The sequence below is a fragment of the Amphiura filiformis genome, chromosome 14 (genome assembly GCF_039555335.1).
Source record: "Amphiura filiformis chromosome 14, Afil_fr2py, whole genome shotgun sequence".
Taxonomy (NCBI): Eukaryota; Metazoa; Echinodermata; class Ophiuroidea; order Amphilepidida; family Amphiuridae; genus Amphiura; species Amphiura filiformis.
In genome coordinates, this window is record NC_092641.1 from 55,829,026 (window position 1) to 55,851,623 (window position 22,598).

At 35.6% G+C, this 22,598-nt stretch overlaps 1 protein-coding gene across 1 annotated transcript; it reads right to left on the reverse strand.

The window, feature by feature from the left end:
• Positions 1-121: 121 nt before the first annotated feature.
• Positions 122-19,036, reverse strand: LOC140170327 (bifunctional peptidase and (3S)-lysyl hydroxylase Jmjd7-like). The gene is made up of 9 exons (XM_072193695.1): positions 18,856-19,036; positions 16,483-16,698; positions 15,121-15,281; positions 13,852-14,013; positions 13,196-13,387; positions 11,796-11,928; positions 3,551-3,711; positions 2,611-2,778; positions 122-343 (listed from the first exon to the last, which is right to left on the reverse strand). Exons 2-9 carry the CDS (start codon positions 16,688-16,690, stop codon positions 206-208), a joined length of 1,323 nt encoding a protein of 440 aa, XP_072049796.1. The 5' UTR covers positions 16,691-16,698; positions 18,856-19,036; the 3' UTR covers positions 122-205.
• Between the last annotated feature and the right edge of the window lie 3,562 nt (positions 19,037-22,598).

A 22,598-nucleotide genomic window follows, 5' to 3' on the forward strand; every position in this document is an offset into this window, starting at 1 on the left:
GCAGCAAAGTCCCAGATTTGTTGTTTAATGGTTTATGGAATGATGTGGGCCGTTAGTGGTCAGCGACAACCTGTAAAGTGTGCTGAGGCTTGTAGATCTACGTCTAGGTGTTGTGACTGCGCTTTTTTTTTGTTATGAAAATTTGTAGAAGGAAGATGAACATTGAAAAAACAAACAAACAAAAATGTTAGCCTAATAATGAGAATCAAAGTTCATCGCGTAACATTGATGTTCCTGGTATTTCTATAAGTCTAGCTAGATCTTCAAACTTCTCAATCTCCATATCTAATATTTCCTTCCTTGTCAAGTAGCCCTTGTTTTGGGTATCAAAAATCTGAAATACCTGAAAAAGAGAAAAACAATCATATTAAAAATCAGACAGTAGTATAGTACACAGGGCCATCAGCTTTCATGGTCCGAGGGACAAAATTAAAATTTCGGGGGCCAAGCTGAAAAATATTTCCCTGTTGCATCATTTTGATGGGTATTTACAAGACTGTAGTCTTTGTGCTACTAAAAAAGGGCTTTATTGGAAAAAAGTTGGTGTTTTACACTTACTCTTCCCAACTTAGTCTTTTGTCAGTGGTTTCATTCCACATACCCCCCCCCCCCCATTCCACCTGCTGGCTACACTATACAGTACAAGCATACATGAATTTCAATATGATGATATTATCTCTTGTCAGGGACTTGACTAAAATATGTTAACTCATAAGGTTAGCAGCTGAGTACCCAGGACCTTTTCAGAGGGGTGAGGGGGACAAGGCCCGGGGGACAAGGCAACTTCAAGGGTGGAATGATTAATGGGCTAAAAAGTACAAAAAGGCATACAAATCTTAAATATCAGGACAGCCAGCATCCACATGCCCGTGGGGAGAGGGCCAAGACTTCTCAAGGGGAAAGCTGTCCCCCTTCTTCCTGCCACTGGGGCTAGGGCACCTGGGAAAGAACATTGAGGGGAAATATGCTGATTTTGCTGAACACCTGATGGGGGATAACACTACCCATGTACAACTTAATAGGAACATTCCATTCCCTGCAATGGTAATCATTTCAATTTGTTCGTGAAGTAATAATTGTTGAGTTTGTTTTTGCTCACTCGCATATTCAAGATGGCCACATGAGGAGCTTGTGCTATCTGTCTTCCACCAGGAGCCTTGGCAAAGCCTAGCAAGAACCATGGCAAAGCTGAGCAATGTAAGAGCAATGTCATTTTCTTCAGAAAGGGGTGGGTCATGAATATGTCGGTGTCCGGAGTAAATTCTTTATGAATCCCCCATCGCGGGCAAACAATTTTTACGACCCCCTCTATCTCGGGTCGAAATTTTTTATGACCCCGCCTTTCAGCCTACACAGACTCAAGACAAATTATTCATTGACGGAACTAAGCTAAGGCGCAGAGCGCCCCAAAACTTTAGTGCGAAGAAAGTGTGCAGAGTGTGTTAAAATTTAAATTGTAAGTGTAAAGAAGGTGCGTGAAGCGCACACAAATTTTGCATCATATAGCTAAAGATTGTGCACACATTTTGATTGTAAGTTAAAGGAATGCGCAGAAATTTTGAGTCACCAGCCCTTAATAATTCTATAACCCCCCTATTTATGGTGTAAAAAAATTTAAACCCTGATATTTTTGGTCAAAAAATTGTATGACCCCCTCAGTATATTCATGACCCACCCCCTTCTGAAGAATATGACATGCCCCTAAATTATATTGACCTATCTTAGCTAGGATTTGACAAGTGCCTGTCATTTTTAATCAAGCTGTCTGTCCAACCTTTGACCCTGAAAACAGTCAGTCAGTTCAATAAGATATTGCTATAAGGGGGCTGGCATTTTCCTTGGAAAGGGGGTCCCAAATTGACAAAAAGTCAGCATCAATAAAATTACGACCCCCCCTATTTGGCAACAAACATTTTATGACTCCCCACTATTGATTCACCCTTAAACAGGCTAAAATTGTATTGAAATCAGTATTTTTGAATAAAATAAACACACTATCGGTGGTTATCTTGTGACTCCCTACATTTTGGTCATCCCCCCCATTTTTCTTTCCAAAAATATATGACCCCACCCAGTACATTTGGGACCCCCCCTTTCTGAAGAAAATGCCAGCCCTCTAAACTTGATTTATTAGTCTGGTCTTGTTTTGAGTTCACACAACTTGAGCAAGAATTATTTTTATAATTTAGCATCTGTCAAAGAATGTTTCCCGTCCTAGGAGTTAACTTCTTGTCCAAAGTAAAGGGCGGACAGGTGGCTAGCTAAAGACCCTGATACAGGCCCTCATGCGTGGGCTTTGGGGGCGCGAGCCCCCGGGGTAAAAGTAGGGGGCGGCAATGCAAAACGAAGGGGCAGCGGAAGAAGGGGCGGCCAAAAGAATTAGTAAAGAAAAATTGGCGGAAAAAATTTGAAAATGTGTACTATACATCAAAATGTGTTGCTTTTGGGGCGCTATCGCCTATAATCCCTTTTTTTTTTTGCTCTTCACTTTTTCAAACCACCGGAAAAAAATTGGGTCAACCTTTTCGAGCTGGTGAGGAAGGGGCGGCAAAATTGAATTTTCTTCGCCCCCGGTAGGATATGGTACACTATATAGGATACTATACATACCTCTTTAGCTTCTTCTGGTATATCAGACCCACTACTCTCCTCATCATTAAGTACTAAATCTTTGAAATAGAGACCAAATCTACCAAATGGTAATCTGTCTTCACTTCGTAATATAGATAAAAAGTTTTCTCTTAGATGCTCTGGGTTCCTGTGTGCTAAATCTATTACCTGTATGAAACAAACAAACAAATTACAATCACAATTTTGGTGTTTGCCAGCAAAGGACACACACTCGCACTTCATAAACCGTGGACCGCTCTACAACGGGGGACTGTCCTTGGTTCAATGAGGTTTGCAAACTACCACAATTGCTTGTCTAATATATTTACAAAATATGTTTTCTATCGTATGTGAGATATAACGTCTGCAGTTGTTAGGTAAATCCCATATATTTTTTCGGTCAACATAACAAAAAAATTCTTGGGCCAAATTTTTTTGTATCAACTTCAAAAAACTAGATGAAAATATTCAGCAATGTTTTTTTTATTTTTTTTTTTAAATTTTGACTAACTTTGAGATATTTGCACCAAAAATGTTCTAAAAATGCTCAATTAAAAAAAAATCATAAAAAAGCCTGATTTTTGCCCAAATTTCAAATATTTTTTCATATATGCAGATTGCAAACAACCACAACCAACACGTTTACTCCTTTTTTGTGGTTTTCAATAACTAGAAACACTATTTTCCAAAATATTGCAACATGTATGACCTGTCAATGGGCCTATCTAAAATGTTTCTAAACTTTTTTTCACATTTTGCAGACACGTATGCATTAAATACCCCATATTTTCATGATTTTGTGATTCCCACTGATACATGTACTAAAAAAAAATACCACGTTTTGTACATATTTAGAAAATGCATTTGTTACACTTTTTGTTGACTTGTTGGGGGTGGGGGTGGGCCCTCTCCCCGACCCTCTCCAGAAAGTTCAACTTACCCTATCACCATGTTTATATGTCCACATTAGTTTAACATCTTTAAGTGTAGTATAGTCTAGTGTAGCATTGCCGCAATCTGTATCGTTAAATTCAGGTTCTAGATTGAATAGAATAGTAGTGGATATACTACGCCCATACGCTCTTACTTGATGCAAGTAGCCTGAAAATAGAGAAAAAATGTAGATTTATATAAAATGCTGTAAAATTATCAAATAATGTTATTAGTAATTAAATTTCACTTTCAAAAATTGTTTTCATTAATGTTGTTGCTTAAAAACACAAATGTTTTTAAAGGAGAAGCCCAACGAGCACCATGTCCAGTTCTTCTGGGGTGAACCAAACCTGCCTGGTTATCAAATTAATCAGTAACATAATACTAACTACGGTAGATACCATTTGTAATTTACATTAGCAATGTAATAAATACTTGCTATCTACATACAGTAGATAACATTTGTAATAAATACTTGCTATCTACAGTAGATAGCATTGTAAGACATACTTGTTATCTACAGTAGATTGCATTTGTAATGAATGCTTGCTATCTACAGAAGATACAATTGTAATACATAGATAGCATCTTACTATAAATAGGGGAATGTTGTATGTATCTATCTATCTATCTATCTATCTATCTATCTATGTATGTATCGTGTATAAAGGCTTCGTCAGTTTCGATCCAAATGTCGCCAAATTCATACGGAGATCGAGGAATATACCGAAACGGTAATGCGAACATTTGGTTGAAAACGGTCAAGAACTGGCTGCAAAAACAGTGAAAATATGGGTAAAAACGGTGTTTTTGTTATGAAAATCGGTTACCAGCCTACGCGTCACTGCAGCTGGCAGGCAGCGCGTCGACGCTGCGTGCGTACGCGCGACTACGCCAATGCGTGCGTGAACGGCGGCGCAGAGCCACGGGACTCGCGAGCCAGAGACCAGTGGACGGACATGATAAAAGAAGGAAAAATAAAGGATAAAAAGGTACATGGACGGGTCCAGGGATTATGATAACGGGTAAACACGTCCGCAGACACGCTATGAGAGGACGTAATAAAAATACGAGAAAAAGATGTACATTGTATAACAACATGAAGCGGTACTATAAAGAAAAATGAGATTAAAATGAGGACAAAAAAGGTACGAGTAATAGGCCAACGGGTTAAAGTAACTAAATGAAACGGGAACGAAACAAAGAATGAAAGGAACTAATCAGGAAATGTAAGAAAAAAATAAGCTAAAATAATAAGAACAGAATTAAATAAAAAACATGAAAAAGGGAAATAAAAAAAAAGCTAAAAGGGAAATGTAAGAAAGAACAGATTTAGAAAATAATGGGAACGGGGTTAAATAAATAAATAACATGGAAACGGGAAATCACAAGCTAAGCAGAAGAAACTAATAAAGAAAATGTAAGAAGAGACAGATTTAGATAAATAAAATGTACCTTTTCAATGATTCTACCTGTTCTGTAATTCTTCCTGTTATAGTGCACGCTCCCGTTTACTCATCTAGCGGGGACCCGCGCGAAGCGCGGGTATCCCGCTAGTCTTACTATAAATAGGGGAATGTTGTATGTATCTATCTATCTATGTATGTATCGTGTATAAAGGCTCCGTCAGTTTCGATCCAAATGTTGCCAAATTCATACGGGAGATCGAGGAACTTACCGAGACGGTTATGCGAAAATGTGGTTGGAAACGGGCAAGAATTGGCCTCAAAATCAGTAAAAAAGTGAGTTTTTCGGACAATTATATAGCGGTTGTTTGTTTACGGCCTATGCCAACCAACGCGTCCACATGTCTAGCATAAACCGCGCCGTCGTTAGCGTCGTCGGGCGTATGTCTAGCATAAACAGCGTCGTTAAGCGGCGTCGGCGTATACGACGCGCGCCACTTGACTTGCACGCATAGCCAACATGCGCCGGGGTTATGGTGTACGGGATATGGGATACCAGGATTAGGCCTACGAAGACATAAATATCGTAAGGGTACGGGAGGGGAAAAAGAAAAGAAAGAAGGACATAAAAAGGTAGGCCTACTTTGGATGGATTACGGGTACTGTGCTTTAACGGGATGGGGTTACGAGATTACCAAGATGATAAAAATCGTAAGGATTCGGAAGAATGAGGAATTTTCAATGAGTCTACCTGTACAGTAATTCCTCCTGTTTGAGTGAACGCTTCCGTTTACTCATCTAGGGGAGACCCGCGCGAAGCGCGGGTGTCCCGCTAGTTATAATAAATACTGTCTTGCTATCTACAGTAGATAACATTGTAAGATATACTTGCTATCTACAGTAGATAGCATTTGTAATGAATACTTGCTATCTACAGTAGATAACATTGTAAGACATACTAGCTATTTACAGAAGATAGAAATTGTAATACATAGATAGCATTATAATAAATACTGTCTTGCTATCTATCTACAGTAGGCCTAGATAACATTGTAAGACATACTTGTTATCTACAGTAGATAGCATTTGAAATAAATACTTGAGTAGATAGCATTTGTAATACATACTTGCTATCTACAGTAGATAGCATTTGTAATACATACTTGCTATCTACAGTAGATAGCATTATAAGACATACTTGCTATCTACAGTAGATAGCATTGTAATACATACTTGCTATCTACAGTAGATAGCATTTGTAATACATACTTGCTATCTACAGTAGATAGCATTATAATACATACTTGCTATCTACAGTAGATAGCATTTGTAATACATACTTGCTATCTACAGTAGATAGCATTATAATACATACTTGCTATCTACAGTAGATATCATTTGTAATACATACTTGCTATCTACAGTAGATATCATTATAATACATACTTGCTATCTACAGTAGATAGCATTTTATAATACTTGCTATCTACAGTAGATAGCATTGTAATACATACTTGCTATCTACAGTAGATAGCATTTCTAATGCATACTTGCTATCTACAGTAGATAGCATTTGTAATACATACTTGCTATCTACAGTAGATAGCATTATAATACATACTTGCTATCTACAGTAGATAGCATTATAATACATACTTGCTATATACAGTAGATAGCATTATAATACATACTTGCTATCTACAGTAGATAGCATTTGTAATACATAATTGCTATCTACAGTAGATAGCATTATAATACATACTTGCTATAGACAGTAGATAGCATTTGTAATACATACTTGCTATCTACAGTAGATAGCATTTGTAATACATACTTGCTATCTACAGTAGATAGCATTATAATACATACTTGCTATCTACAGTAGATAGCATTATAATACATACTTGCTATATACAGTAGATAGCATTTGTAATACATACTTGCTATCTACAGTAGATAGCATTATAATACATACTTGCTATCTACAGTAGATAGCATTTGTAAAACATACTTGCTATCTACAGTAGATAGCATTTCTAATGCATACTTGCTATCTACAGTAGATAGCATTTGTAATACTATACTTGCTATCTACAGTAGATAGCATTTGTATACATACTTGCTATCTACAGTAGATAGCATTGTAATACATACTTGCTATCTACAGTAGATAGCATTTCTAATCATACTTGCTATCTACAGTAGATAGCATTTGTATACATACTTGCTATCTACAGTAGATAGCATTTGTAATACATACTTGCTATCTACAGTAGATAGCATTACAATATATACTTGCTATCTACAGTAGATAGCATTTGTAATACATACTTGCTATCTACAGTAGATAGCATTTGTAATACATACTTGCTATCTACAGTAGATAGCATTATAATACATACTTGCTATCTACAGTAGATAGCATTATAATACATACTTGCTATCTACAGTAGATATCATTTGTAATACATACTTGCTATCTACAGTAGATAGCATTAAGATATCATTATAATACATACTTGCTATCTACAGTAGATAGCATTATAAAACATACTTGCTATCTACAGTAGATATCATTTGTAATACATACTTGCTATCTACAGTAGATAGCATTATAAGACATACTTGCTATCTACAGTAGATATCATTTGTAATTAATACTTGCTATCTACAGTAGATAGCATTGTAATACATACTTGCTATTTACAGTAGATAGCATTTGTAATGAATACTTGCAATCTGCAGTAGATAGCATTTGTAATACATACTTGCTATCTGCAGTAGATAGCATTTGTAATGAATGCTTGCTATCTACAGTACATAGCATTTGTAATACACACTTGCTATCTACAGTAGATAGCATTATAATACATACTTGCTATCTACAGTAGATAGCATTTGTAATACATACTTGCTATCTACAGTAGATATCATTTGTAATACATACTTGCTATCTACAGTAGATAGCATTATAATACATACTTGCTATCTACAGTAGATAGCATTTGTAATACATACTTGCTATCTACAGTAGATAGCATTATAATACATACTTGCTATCTACAGTAGATATCATTTGTAATACATACTTGCTATCTACAGTAGATATCATTATAATACATACTTGCTATCTACAGTAGATAGCATTTGTAATACATACTTGCTATCTACAGTAGATAGCATTATAATACATACTTGCTATCTACAGTAGATAGCATTTGTAATACATACTTGCTATCTACAGTAGATAGCTATCATACTTGCTATCTACAGTAGATAGCATTATATATACTTGCTATCTACAGTAGATAGCATTATAATACATACTTGCTATATACAGTAGATAGCATTATAATACATACTTGCTATCTACAGTAGATAGCATTTGTAATACATACTTGCTATCTACAGTAGATAGCATTATAATACATACTTGCTATAGACAGTAGATAGCATTTGTAATACATACTTGCTATCTACAGTAGATAGCATTTGTAATACATACTTGCTATCTACAGTAGATAGCATTATAATACATACTTGCTATCTACAGTAGATAGCATTATAATACATACTTGCTATATACAGTAGATAGCATTTGTAATACATACTTGCTATCTACAGTAGATAGCATTATAATACATACTTGCTATCTACAGTAGATAGCATTATAAAACATACTTGCTATCTACAGTAGATAGCATTTCTAATGCATACTTGCTATCTACAGTAGATAGCATTTGTAATACATACTTGCTATCTACAGTAGATAGCATTTGTAATACATACTTGCTATCTACAGTAGATAGCATTGTAATACATACTTGCTATCTACAGTAGATAGCATTTCTAATGCATACTTGCTATCTACAGTAGATAGCATTTGTAATACATACTTGCTATCTACAGTAGATAGCATTTGTAATACATACTTGCTATCTACAGTAGATAGCATTACAATACATACTTGCTATCTACAGTAGATAGCATTTGTAATACATACTTGCTATCTACAGTAGATAGCATTTGTAATACATACTTGCTATCTACAGTAGATAGCATTATAATACTTTGCTATCTACAGTAGATAGCATTATAATACATACTTGCTATCTACAGTAGATATCATTTGTAATACATACTTGCTATCTACAGTAGATAGCATTAAGATATCATTATAATACATACTTGCTATCTACAGTAGATAGCATTATAAAACATACTTGCTATCTACAGTAGATATCATTTGTAATACATACTTGCTATCTACAGTAGATAGCATTATAAGATATCATTATAATACATTTGTAATTAATACTTGCTATCTACAGTAGATAGCATTTAATACATACTTGCTATTTACAGTAGATAGCATTTGTAATGAATACTTGCAATCTGCAGTAGATAGCATTTGTAATACATACTTGCTATCTACAGTAGATAGCATTTGTAATACATACTTGCTATCTACAGTAGATAGCATTGTAATACATACTTGCTATCTACAGTAGATAGCATTTCTAATGCATACTTGCTATCTACAGTAGATAGCATTTGTAATACATACTTGCTATCTACAGTAGATAGCATTTGTAATACATACTTGCTATCTACAGTAGATAGCATTTTTAATACATACTTGCTATCTACAGTAGATAGCATTTGTAATCTATACTTGCTATCTACAGTAGATAGCATTTGTAATACATACTTGCTATCTACAGTAGATAGCATTATATACATACTTGCTATCTACAGTAGATAGCATTATAATACATACTTGCTATCTACAGTAGATATCATTTGTAATACATACTTGCTATCTACAGTAGATAGCATTAAGATATCATTATAATACATACTTGCTATCTACAGTAGATAGCATTATAAAACATACTTGCTATCTACAGTAGATATCATTTGTAATACATACTTGCTATCTACAGTAGATAGCATTATAAGACATACTTGCTATCTACAGTAGATATCATTTGTAATTAATACTTGCTATCTACAGTAGATAGCATTGTAATACATACTTGCTATTTACAGTAGATAGCATTTGTAATGAATACTTGCAATCTGCAGTAGATAGCATTTGTAATACATACTTGCTATCTGCAGTAGATAGCATTTGTAATGAATGCTTGCTATCTACAGTACATAGCATTTGTAATACACACTTGCTATCTACAGTAGATAGCATTATAATACATACTTGCTATCTACAGTAGATAGCATTTGTAATACATACTTGCTATCTACAGTAGATATCATTTGTAATACATACTTGCTATCTACAGTAGATGCAACTTTCTCTGAGCTATCTACAGTAGATAGCATTTGTATATATACTTGCTATCTACAGTAGATAGCATTATAATATATATACTTGCTATCTACAGTAGATAGCATTTGTAATACATACTTGCTATCTACAGTAGATATCATTTGTAATACATACTTGCTATCTACAGTAGATAGCATTATAATACATACTTGCTATCTACAGTATATAGCATTTGTAATACATACTTGCTATCTACAGTAGATATCATTATAATACATACTTGCTATCTACAGTAGATAGCATTATAATACATACTTGCTATCTACAGTAGATAGCATTTGTAATACATACTTGCTATCTACAGTAGATAGCATTATAATATACTTGCTATCTACAGTAGATAGCATTTGTAATCTATACTTGCTATCTACAGTAGATAGCATTTGTAATACATACTTGCTATCTACAGTAGATAGCATTATATACATACTTGCTATCTACAGTAGATAGCATTATAATACATACTTGCTATATACAGTAGATAGCATTATAATACATACTTGCTATCTACAGTAGATAGCATTTATATCTATACTTGCTATCTACAGTAGATAGCATTATAATACATACTTGCTATAGACAGTAGATAGCATTTGTAATACATACTTGCTATCTACAGTAGATAGCATTTGTAATACATACTTGCTATCTACAGTAGATAGCATTATAATACATACTTGCTATCTACAGTAGATATCATTTGTAATACATACTTACTATCTACAGTAGATAGCATTATAATACATACTTGCTATCTACAGTAGATAGCATTATAATACATACTTGCTATCTACAGTAGATATCATTATAATACATACTTGCTATCTACAGTAGATATCATTATAATACATACTTGCTATCTACAGTAGATAGCATTTGTAATACATACTTGCTATCTACAGTAGATAGCATTGTAATACATACTTGCTATCTACAGTAGATAGCATTTGTAATGAATACTTGCAATCTGCAGTAGATAACATTTGTAATACATACTTGCTATCTGCAGTAGATATCATTTGTAATGAATGCTTGCTATCTACAGTAGATAGCATTTGTAATACACACTTGCTATCTACAGTAGATAGCATTATAATACATACTTGCTATCTACAGTAGATATCATTGTAAGACATACTTGCTATCTACAGTAGATAGCATTTTTAATGAATACTTGCAATCTACAGTAGATAGCATTTTAGGCCCTGTATCCTTAGGCTGTTCCCTTGTGGCGTGTGCCCTTGTTCTGTGTTCACTTGTTCCCATGTGACCTGCCACACAGACAACCTATGGTTACGGCCACTATAAGCAAAACAAAGGTTTGTTGTCTGTGTGGCAGGTCACATGGGAACAAGTGAACACGGAACAAGGGCACACGCCACAAGGGAACAGCCTATGGATACGGGGCCTAATAGAAACTTGTTATCTACAAATTTGGTTTTGCCCCCCCCCCCACTAAAGGCTGGCTATGCCCCTGCTGTTACCGCCAATCTCACCTGCTGGTACATAGATACAATCTCCAGGGTTGAGTGTAGTCCAAGTCCATTGAGCCTTCTCTACATCCGGATACTGGTACATATTGATCATATCTACATCTATAGTGGAGTGACCTGTCCCTGTCCATGGGTTCTGCAATGTCAATAAATAAGTCTTACATATCAGATAGGCTATACAGATCTACATCCGCATATCAATTTGTATTAAAGCCATATTATAACATTTTCATACAAAATAGATTAGCATTTCTTTGCCATAAAATGTTAGTTTTACTGTCAGATATATCCCTTTTATTTTTGAGCCGACCAACTACGGCAAAGCAAAGAAAATTGGAATTTACTACCAGCGCATATGTCGCCAATACGATACCATTCCTGCGGTCATGTTATGGTACGACCCTTTGTTGTGTAGATCACCTACCCACACGCCATGTACGTACTGTGTGTTATGAACATCGTGTATGCGTTCGACTGATAATTCCATCGTAATAATAAAATGTCGGTTCCGTCGTTTTATTCAAAATCTCGGATTTTCACAAAACTTACATTTTTGCAGGGTATATTTTTTTTAATAAAGTACAATATAATTGTGTAAAAAATGTATTTTAAAAAAATCAGTGAGGGCATCCTCCTCAGCAAATGTTATGATATGGCATTAAGCACTCTTTTTAAAAGTCATAGTTCATTGAATTTACAACCGTATGACAAAACAGGCGAAAATATTAACTTTAAATTAAGATTTGCAATTTAAAGAGAATTGACCATTGCTCATTCTAGTGATGCTAGTATATGGACAATATAAGTGTGCTTTTTCATTTTATGACATAAAATTTGAAAAATATTGTAAGGAATACTTGAGGTTTTGACTTTTAAAACCTACATTTTGGTCAAAAAATGTGCTTTGATAGGTAGTTTCCAACAGATTTTCCACATTCGACTTGCTATAACATTGAATTGCGTTATCTGTTGACCTAGTGATGAAAAGTGTTTTTAGGGGGAATTGTTAGGTTTCGTTTGATATTTGGCACCAGGAATCTTTTCTTTGGAGCATTGGGGGCAAAGTGAATTCCAGGGGGGGAATCAACAAATTTTCATAAAATTGTTGCAAAAAGTGTAATTTTTTGTAATTGTTTTATTAGGGGGCAACTGGGGGACAAGAGTTCTGAATGAGAGGGGTCATTTTCTCCTCCATGCCACCCCCCACCAACGCTGCCACTGAGTGACCTGTCCCTGTGTATAAAAGATATGCCATGGTTTGTTCTAGCTTTAAAAAGGCAAATTTCACATAATTATGGGATGCTGTGACAATCTTCTTCCACCATTACCCAAACCAAACTTGAGTCCCCCCCCACACACACACCCACCACACACACCCCTACACTGAGCTACAATTATCCTACCTCTTCAACCACTTCGAGGTATTTTGCAAATATAGGGTTGACCATGATGAAATCTTTGCGCCCTGATTGAAGACAATGTATTTCATGGAAGCCATGGTAATGAATCTGTGATATGGTTCCACCGCTACTCATCCACAGGTTACCTTCTTGGATATACTTCCTAAATGTGCCGCATAATAAACTCTTCGGAACCTGCAAGTATATATAAATAAGACATTATTTATTAGTGTTTGAAAAGAAAAACCAGTATCAATTTCTAAATAGAAACAATTGAGCAGGGTAAAATAAAAAACGCAGTGAATTATAGACATTCCACATTTGATATTCGCAGGGGTGGCACATCATCATTTTTTGGTGGGTATGTTTCCTGCAGAATTGGAGATGATGGGTGTTTGGCAGCTGTGCCATACCTGTACAAAGGGGCCTTTTAGAGCTGCAAATGTTCATCTGTTTATTTTGTTTAAGTTTAAATTGTTTACATAATTATTTGCATCAAACACCCTTTCTTCCCAGTGGCGACACCCCTGTTCCCCCAGTAAAAACCCAAAATCACAAAAATTTACACTTTTTGTGACAATTTTGCGAAATATTTGTTGATTTTGCCCCCCCCCCCCCGAAGTTCACTTCCCCCCCCACCACTGTTTCTTGCAACCAACCTGGACATCCTGTCTCATCTCATCTGGCAGCAAGTTGACCAGGTACCAATCCTCTTCATGATATTTATCTATGAACGTAGACATTGGTACCTTCTTGAAGCCAAGGTGGGATCTATCTTCTTTCTTCATCTCCACCACTACATCTACATGTCCATAACTTTGACAAGAAATAAAATGACATTATGTTAGAGACAAAATAGTGAATTGACAAGGCAGTCAGGGCAAGCAATATGCTACTCCATTTATAATCCACACTCCCCCTGTGGAAGATTTTGGAAATATCTTTCACAGAGGGAGTATAATTTCAAATGGAATGAACACATTAGGCAGCTCCATTTGAATTTCATACACCCTCTGAGAAAGATTCAATCTGAATCTTCCACTGAGGGAGGGTGTGTTTCAAATGGACCTACTAAAAATGCTCATTCCATTTGAAATTCATTCTCCCCCTGTGGAAGATATTTCCCAAATCTTCCACAGGGGGAGTGTGGATTTCAACGGGTTATTGTATTGTTGTATTTTGAATGAAATAAAGACTGATTGATTGATAGCCCAATGGCACTTGATCAGTGGCATAGCCCTCCCCCAGAACATCATACACTTCCTGTGGGACGGATGTGCTGGTTGCCAGATTCATACGCGTTAGAAGCGGGGGTGCGGGTGGTGGTGGATGGTGAGACACATCCACCCTAAATATTTGCAAGGGGTAGATGTCCCCCCTCACTAAAAACATAACAGAAGAAAAAATAAAGCAGTAATTGCCCTGTGCATTTGCCTTTTAGTATAAAAAACACCTGTGTTTTGGGCCCAAATAGGCAGGTCCGTATTTACCAGTTTGGAGGCCCTGGGCCAGGCCAAAATTTGTAGGCCCCCAAACACACCGTAAGGAAGGCATGTGCACACAAATAGCTAAGTTTTGGTTTACAAATAGGGGGGCTATTATAAGATCGACTTTTTGCATGCGAAGCGTGAGAAAAAAATTCAATTTCAGACAATTTTGGCCCCAAACAATGTGAATTTTGTTGTGCAAAGGGGCAGTGCATGCGAAATTTTGCAATTTTAGCATATTTTGGTTCAAAACATTTTAGGCTAAAAAGAAACATGCACATGGCCACATTGGGGGCCCCAATTTTTTTGATCACGCATACGTGGAGACCATTTATGTGAGTGGCCCCCTGGGCTCTTGGAGGCCCGGGTGGGGAGGGAGGGGGATAAAAATGCCCTCACCAAATGTGGTGCCACTATACTAGCCCCTCTACTTACTACTTTTTTAAGGTAGTCATCAGTCCAATCTGTAAATGCTGGTGAATTATTGGTAATTTGGCTGTATACAACTGGTTTGTTTTTCTTGACAAAGTCCTCCCAAAACATTGCAGGATCTAATGCATCATTATACTGCTTCACTCTACCGTCAGGTTTACGCTGCCAACCTGCAATGTAAAAAACACAAAATCATTGTATTATGGTATAGCACTGTCAGACAAGGCATTAGCCAGAGCTGTCCTTAGGGTGTCCAAAATGGTCAAAAATAACTTATTCTACAAAATCAGGGTATACACTCCATTATAAAAATCAGAATTTTAGGGTGTCCAAATTGAAAACAGGGTGTCCAAATGACACCTGGACACCCCTCTTGCACAGGTCTATCGGGTATGCCAGGTGTATGTGCAGGCTTGGGTTATAGCCCCATCTCTCTTTGCCAGGAATTTTTTCAGGGGGAATTGAGGTGGGGGGGGGGCAAAGTGAATTTCGGGGCCGCAAAAGTGGAAATTTCTCTCAGAACACTGTTGGGCCTTATGTAGCACTTGTTCAGTGCCTGTATGGGACCATGACAACCCATCTCTGACATTACAAAGTCCACCAGTCCTATGCAAGTCCCTCGCGGAACTACTGAGACCTCGGCCCCTCGTCGGCTGTTTCCTAACATTTTTAGGCCTGGGGATATATATCTTCAATACCAAAGGTCAAAATTTTCAAATGATGGACAGCTTTTCCTCCCAGTTGCATAGGCCTACACTTTCCTCCCAGTTGCAGGAACTTGCAGTATATATCATTAGGTTTAGTTTACTTCAAGGACTGTTATGTTAAATATCAAAAATATCAATTTTGAATAATTTGCCAAAAGATTTGTATTATATTGCAAATTTTTAAAAAAAATATAAATTATTTGATATCAGAAGGACATTCCTCATATTCAGAATGCAATTTGATATGTCTGATGTGCTCTCTGTCCCACAAAAAATACTGTGCATGAGCAAACATTGCTATCTGATCCTAAACCATATTCTAAAGAGACATTTCATGATCCACAACTTCATCGCCCCCCCCCCCCCCACTTTCTCAAAAAAATCGTGTTTTTGACCAAACATCACATTTTTTACCCAAAAAATGAAATTTTTTACCCAAAATCACATTTTTTACCAAAAGTCATGTTTTTGACCAAGAAAAGATTCTGAAAACATAATAATGATAAAATTGGATGGTTTTTTCACCCAATACAAAATTTATTGGTCTCGCTATGAGTTAAAAATATTGGACTCTACTTCATCTCGTCCAATATTTTAAACTCATAGCTCGACCAATAAATTTGTGTATTGGGTTCAAACCATCCAATTTTAAATCAATATTTACCAAATGGTCTTAGATGCCCCTGTATTACAAGTGTGCTTTTACTTCTAGCCGTAAAACGAGGTGGGAAGACGACATTGACTCTCTGGTCCTTAGGAAATTTAACCTTTTCTTCTTCTTGTGCTAGTATTAGAGTTACCATGGTAACCAGCAGAAAATATTGCGGTACTGTTCTCTTGCAGCATGTTAAAAATTGTGTCAGTGACATCATCTTGCAATCTGAAAAAAAAGTGTAGTGAAAAGTGGAGTTACAAAAAATGGCAAGATACACAGCAAGTGAGTATATACAGTAAAGGACAAACTCAAGATGACAGTACTAGGATGACATGGACAAAAATACACCAAAGTAAATGGAAATTAATATTAGGACCCAGATCACTGTATCAATAACATTAATAAATAAAAAAATACATTTAAAACCCTTTAAATAATCAAAGAAAATATTAAAAACACACACAAATTGTAAATAAAAGAACCCACAAAAAAAACGTGAATTTAAAAACAAAACATAGTCTGAAATTAGAACAAAAAACCTCATAAAATGACTAAACAAACAAACAACATTTTATAAAATTTTCAAAAAGATGAATATCGTGTAAAAAGAGAGGGTATGAAATAATGAATAATTCATTCTTGTCAACCAGACTTTCCATGGGGAACAGTGGGTATCAAGGTGGATGTTACATATCCCTCTCTGTATTTTAGGCCCCATGCGCGCCCATGTCACATGGGAAAATGCAAAACATTCCAAATGTCCCTCCCCCTCTCAGACTGCCAAAAATTTTTGCCCCCCAGGCCCCCTCCACATGCCAATTTTTTGGGGTCCCAATTTGCAAACCTTAATGGTCTATTATATATTTTATATTGCGTGCACAGCAAGCAGGAAAATCCTATTAGGTGTTTACAAAAAAATCAAAACATGTTTTACACATGAACATTTTAAAGAAAAAATTTGGTAAAAGGCATGGGAAAAAAACCTGTTGAATTCTGCACCTTCAGGATGAATTTTAGCAATAGATGTCATAGGGGTATTTTAATTGTATCCAAGTTGTTGAAGCATTAGGAATGAAGTAAAACAGCCAATTTAAGAGAGAAGTTAACTTACATTTTTCAAAACTGGTAAAAAATGAAATATCACTGATTTATAAAAAATCATTTGATTTAAATTTGCGATTTAAACCATGATTTGAATCCACTGATTTAGATTGTGTCAACCCTGATTTTAACAGTATGTTATTGCTGCTTGAATATCACCAATGATGGTTTAAATAATACCAATGTTTTTACATATTTTAAAATTTATCATATTATTATCTAATTATGTTTTTTTATTTATTTTGTTTTTGTTTTTGATGTAATGGGCATCCCTTTAATTTAGTGATTTCACTATTGGGTTTGTCCAGGCTTTCTAGCCTATTGTTAAATAAATAAATAAATAAATAAATAAATAAATAAATAAATAAATAAATAAATAAATAAATAAATAAATAAATAAATAAATAAATAAATAAATAAATAAATAAATAAATAATCTGCTAACAAAGTTCTAAGTTCAATCAGCTTTTTACAATAACACTATTTCAAAAAATGAGTTGTGTTTTAAAAGACCTAAACTATGAATGAATAAATAAATTATACATTTTTGACATGGCCTTTTTAAACCTTCAACATAATTTTTATAAATTTTGAGAAAATTAGGATATCACAGTATTTTATGCAATAGTTTTATTATTGTACTATATATTGTAAACAAGAAAATGTTTCAATTCCAACGTTTTTATCAATATGAATGAATAAATAGTCCTAAAATTAAATATCACTAAATTTAACATTGCAGTGATGGAATGCACACTCTAGCAATCAAGTATTAGTATAAACAATTATAATTCTGTATAAATCCCTTAAAAGTGAAGGATAAGTTGTCATTAGGTATTTCTGAAATGAAAAATTTGGGCAAAAAAACAACAAGGAAACAGCATTATTGACAAAGTTGAAGCCCCATTAAAATACATGCAGCTAATTTATATACTGTCAGTATATAAATTACAGATTCATGCAAAATGTCTTATTTTGTCTTTCATACACGACTTTCGGCTGAACTACTTACAAGCTATGTTAGCACATCTATGACAATGACAAATCTACCAAAATCGGAATTTTTATGATTTTTACGATCGTCAGGATGAGCAAATCACTGAATGGGCATTTAATATTATAATAAATGCTGCAGATCATTATTTAGCCTAATTGAATTTATAATTTATATACATTTTCATTTAATACCAATATAGTATAGAGTTGCTAATTCGATCAACAATGTTTAATTTTTAAATATAAGCCTATATAGAAAGTACTATCATCAAATTGAAATCTTACCTGAAATTCAACTGCAAGTCAGATGTAAAAACTCGAAACTTTACTACACGATATAAATACACTAGCGAGAGTATCACTCATTCAGCACAAAAATAAATTATATCATACACTGATTTGTCTATTGAACATTTTGCCACCTTGCCACGTGTAGATAAAGACTCGAACGACCTACAGCTGTTGTTGACCTTCAAATTATACCGAAAATTATGATAATTAATACATTTGTGCTAAGCAAAATCGATATTCGACTGATATTACTACACGTCAGAAAACTTCCCTCAACTCCAGCTGTTGCGCGTTTGCGGCGCTGTGATGGACTTACGTGTTTCTATGTAATGGAAATGTTCGGCCTATTAAATAATTAAAACACGTGTTTGAATTTTGGAAGAACAAGTCATTGAATTCTGCACATGATGGAATAATTGTATGAATGACTTTACAAATTTAATAGCGACTCTTTAGCGAGATTGACATGACATTAGTTTCAGATTTATTTTTTCTCTTTAGGGAAACTTATTCAGTGTTTCTAGTGTTTACTCGCTTAGCTAGTTCATCAAGACTCTGATCTACTGAAGATAGCAACATATCCAGTGGCGTACCGTGGCCGCCCCAACCCCGGGGGCTGAAGAAGAAACAATTTTGCCGCCCCTTCCTTAACAGCCCGAAAAGGTTGACCCAATTTTTTCACGGTCGTTTGAAAAAGTGAAGAGCAAAAAAAAAAAAAAAAAAAAAAAAGGCTTTTAGGCGCTAGCGCCCTACACCTTTTTTCAAAATTTTTTATGCTTTTTCAATTTTTGGCGCCCTTTTTTCTTTGCTAATTCGTTTTGCCGCCACCTTCGTTTTTGCCGCCCCTGTTTTTGCCGCCCCCTTCTTCCGCCGCCCCTTCGTTTTTGCCGCCCCCTACTTTGACCCCGGGGGGCTGGCGCCCCCAAAGCCCCCCCAAAATACTCGCATGATATCCGTGCTCTACATTCTGGTTTACCCTGCGCACCCTGTGTTTTCAATACAATTCTAGTTTACCATGCGCATCCTATTTTTTAGGATTAGGGTTATAGGTTTATACTTGTGCGCAGGGTAGGTCTATACCAGAATTATTCCAAAATGTAGGCCTATCATGAGTGAATCTCGCTCTACTAGTAGGCCTAGTTTGAAAAAAAAAAGTCTTGAAATAGAAACTATAGTTCATTTTACTTTTTTATTTTCTATTTCCATGACTCCATGAAACTGTTCAGCTTTTTTTCAGAGAGTTAATAATAACCTCGATGCGGGCCTCGATGATGAAATGAGTGCAGGGGGGAGAAGTGTGAAATGAGTGGGGGAAGGTAAAATTCATATGCCTTAAAATTGGGCAATTTATGCTAATAGGGTGAGATTTTCAGTGACTTCAGCCGTCGGGCTATTACATGCATGTATACAGTGACAGAACTAGGCCTATAGCAGTTTTGGGGAAAACCAAAGGGTAGATCAAATTTGGTTGATCTCTGCACATACTACACCAATGTGGTGGACTTACGTGTTTCTAGTGTAATGTAACCTATTATAAATAATTATAACACGTGTTTGAATTTTAGAAGAACAAGTCATTGAATTCTGAATATGACGGAATAATTGGTATTCACGAATGACTTTACAAATTTAATAGCGACTCTTTAGCGAGATTGACATGACATGATCGTTTCAGATTTATTTTTTCTCTCTGGGGAAACTTATTCAGTGTTTCTAGAGTTTACTCGTTTAGCTAGTTCATCAAGGCTCATGATCTACTGAAGATAGCAACATATCCGTGTTCTATTCAGGATTTGGTACAATTCTGGTTTACCCTGCGCACCCTATTAGGGTTAGGATTGGGGTTAGGGTTAGGTTAAAAATTATTCTTGTGAGCAGGGTAGCCCCCCCCCCTATTATATATACCAGAATTATTCCAAAATGCATGTGATTTTATTAACCTCGCTCAAAAGTCTTGGAATGGAAACTGTAGTTCATTTTCCTTTTTTATTTTTGTGACTCCATGAAACTGTTTAGCTTTTTTTTTCTGAGCGAGTTAATAATGTTCCCGATGATGAGAGTGGGGCAGGGGAGAAGTGTGACATTAGGGGGAGGGGCAGTGCCGTGCGCAGCACATTGAAAGTGGGCGGCAGGTTGTTCGGTTCCCCCGAATGGAGTCTGATTAGGAGTGTAAGGTGCGGGCGAAATCAGACAACAAAAGTAGGGGGTGGGCGTGCCCCCCCCGTTTGCGCACGCCACTAATTAATGCCTTAAAGTGCTAGATTTTCAGTGATTTCAGCCGTCGTAATGGGGAAGGTCATTGCATGACTGCATGCAGTGACAGAATTATAGCAGTTTGGGGGAAAGCCAAAGGGTAGATCAAATTGATGCAAGTTTAGGGAACAAACGAAAAGTTTGATGACATCCTACAAATCGTTGAGAAAGTGGAAAAGTCAGATTTGTAAAAACCTAGTAAACATATTGGTGAAAGTTGATTATTCGGGATGTAACTTTCAATGTTCCACACTTAGTTCCAGGGAGGAAGGGGTCAGCCTCCTAATGATATCATCAAACTTTTGGTTTGTTCCCTTAGTATATAATCTGGGGTGCATTTCACTATAAGGGTCTGTGCATTTAGTGTGCAAGAATTACGACCCCCCAATAAAAAATCCAAATGGTGTGGTAATATATTTTCCCCCTCGTCCTGCCACAAATGCTTGCCCCACCCCCTTCATCAACCTGCCAAAAAAATCTTTGCCCCCTCCCCCTTTGCACATGCCAACTATATTGTATCCCATTTTGCAAACTAGATATATATTGCCAGAGCGGCGATTAGGAAATTTCCATACTGTTTTCATAAGCTTTTTTGAAAGCATTTTATTTAAAAAGCGCCCATGAATGTATACCAAAAAATCGCTCCCAGAACTCTCGAATAATTTTACTGCAATTAAAGCACTTAGGACTTTGTCTTTTTAGTACACCATTGAGCATTCCAAACATTTACAATCATGCATATTTTGAAGAAATTAGCGTCCCTGTGGAGCAAATCACGGTCGATCCTTCATGTAATTATTTTGTGTAAGCTAATCCTAACTCTAACCCTAACCCTAAGCCTAATCATAATCCTAACACTAACCCTAATCCTAAACTAACCCTAACCTTAACCCTAACCTTAACCCTAACCCTAATTTTGTGTAAAATTACATAAAGGAATAACCCAAATCACATATTATGGCTTGCAATTATTTTAAGGGATCGGATAACAACGTTTGCACAGTATTTTTGTGGGACATGAGAGCACATCAGACATATCAAATTGCATTCTGAATACGAGGAATAAGCTTCCGATATCAAATAATTTTGATTTATTTTTTTTGCAATTCGCAATATAACACAATTACAAATTTTATGGCAAATTATTTTTAAAAAAATTTATTTTTCATATTTAACAGTAAAATTTATAAATCTAATGATATGTACCGGTACTTAAAGTGTATGTAGCTGGGAGGAAAAGCCAACGATCATTTGAAAATGTTGACCCTTTTGTATTGAAGATAAACATTTTCGCAAATTTCAAAAAATCAAAATTATTTGATATCGGATTCTTCGTATTCAGAATGCAATTTGATATGTCTGGTGTGCTCTCAGGCCTCGCAAAAATAATGTGCAAAGTTGGGTGACTGACCACTTAAAAGTAGAAATTTGTGGAAATATTTGCATAGATCCCATGATACAATCCAAATTACACAGATGAATTA

Bases quoted from the DNA above. Each gene is read 5' to 3' on its own strand.
- LOC140170327 (XM_072193695.1), bottom strand. From the start codon at position 16,690: ATGATGTCACTGACACAATTTTTAACATGCTGCAAGAGAACAGTACCG. The intron at 11,929-13,195 runs GTAGGATAATTG...TTGACATTGCAG, and splicing joins ACCTCGAAGTGGTTGAAGAG to AACCCATGGACAGGGACAGG. The intron at 2,779-3,550 runs GTAAGTTGAACT...TGTTTCATACAG, and splicing joins CATATAAACATGGTGATAGG to GTAATAGATTTAGCACACAG.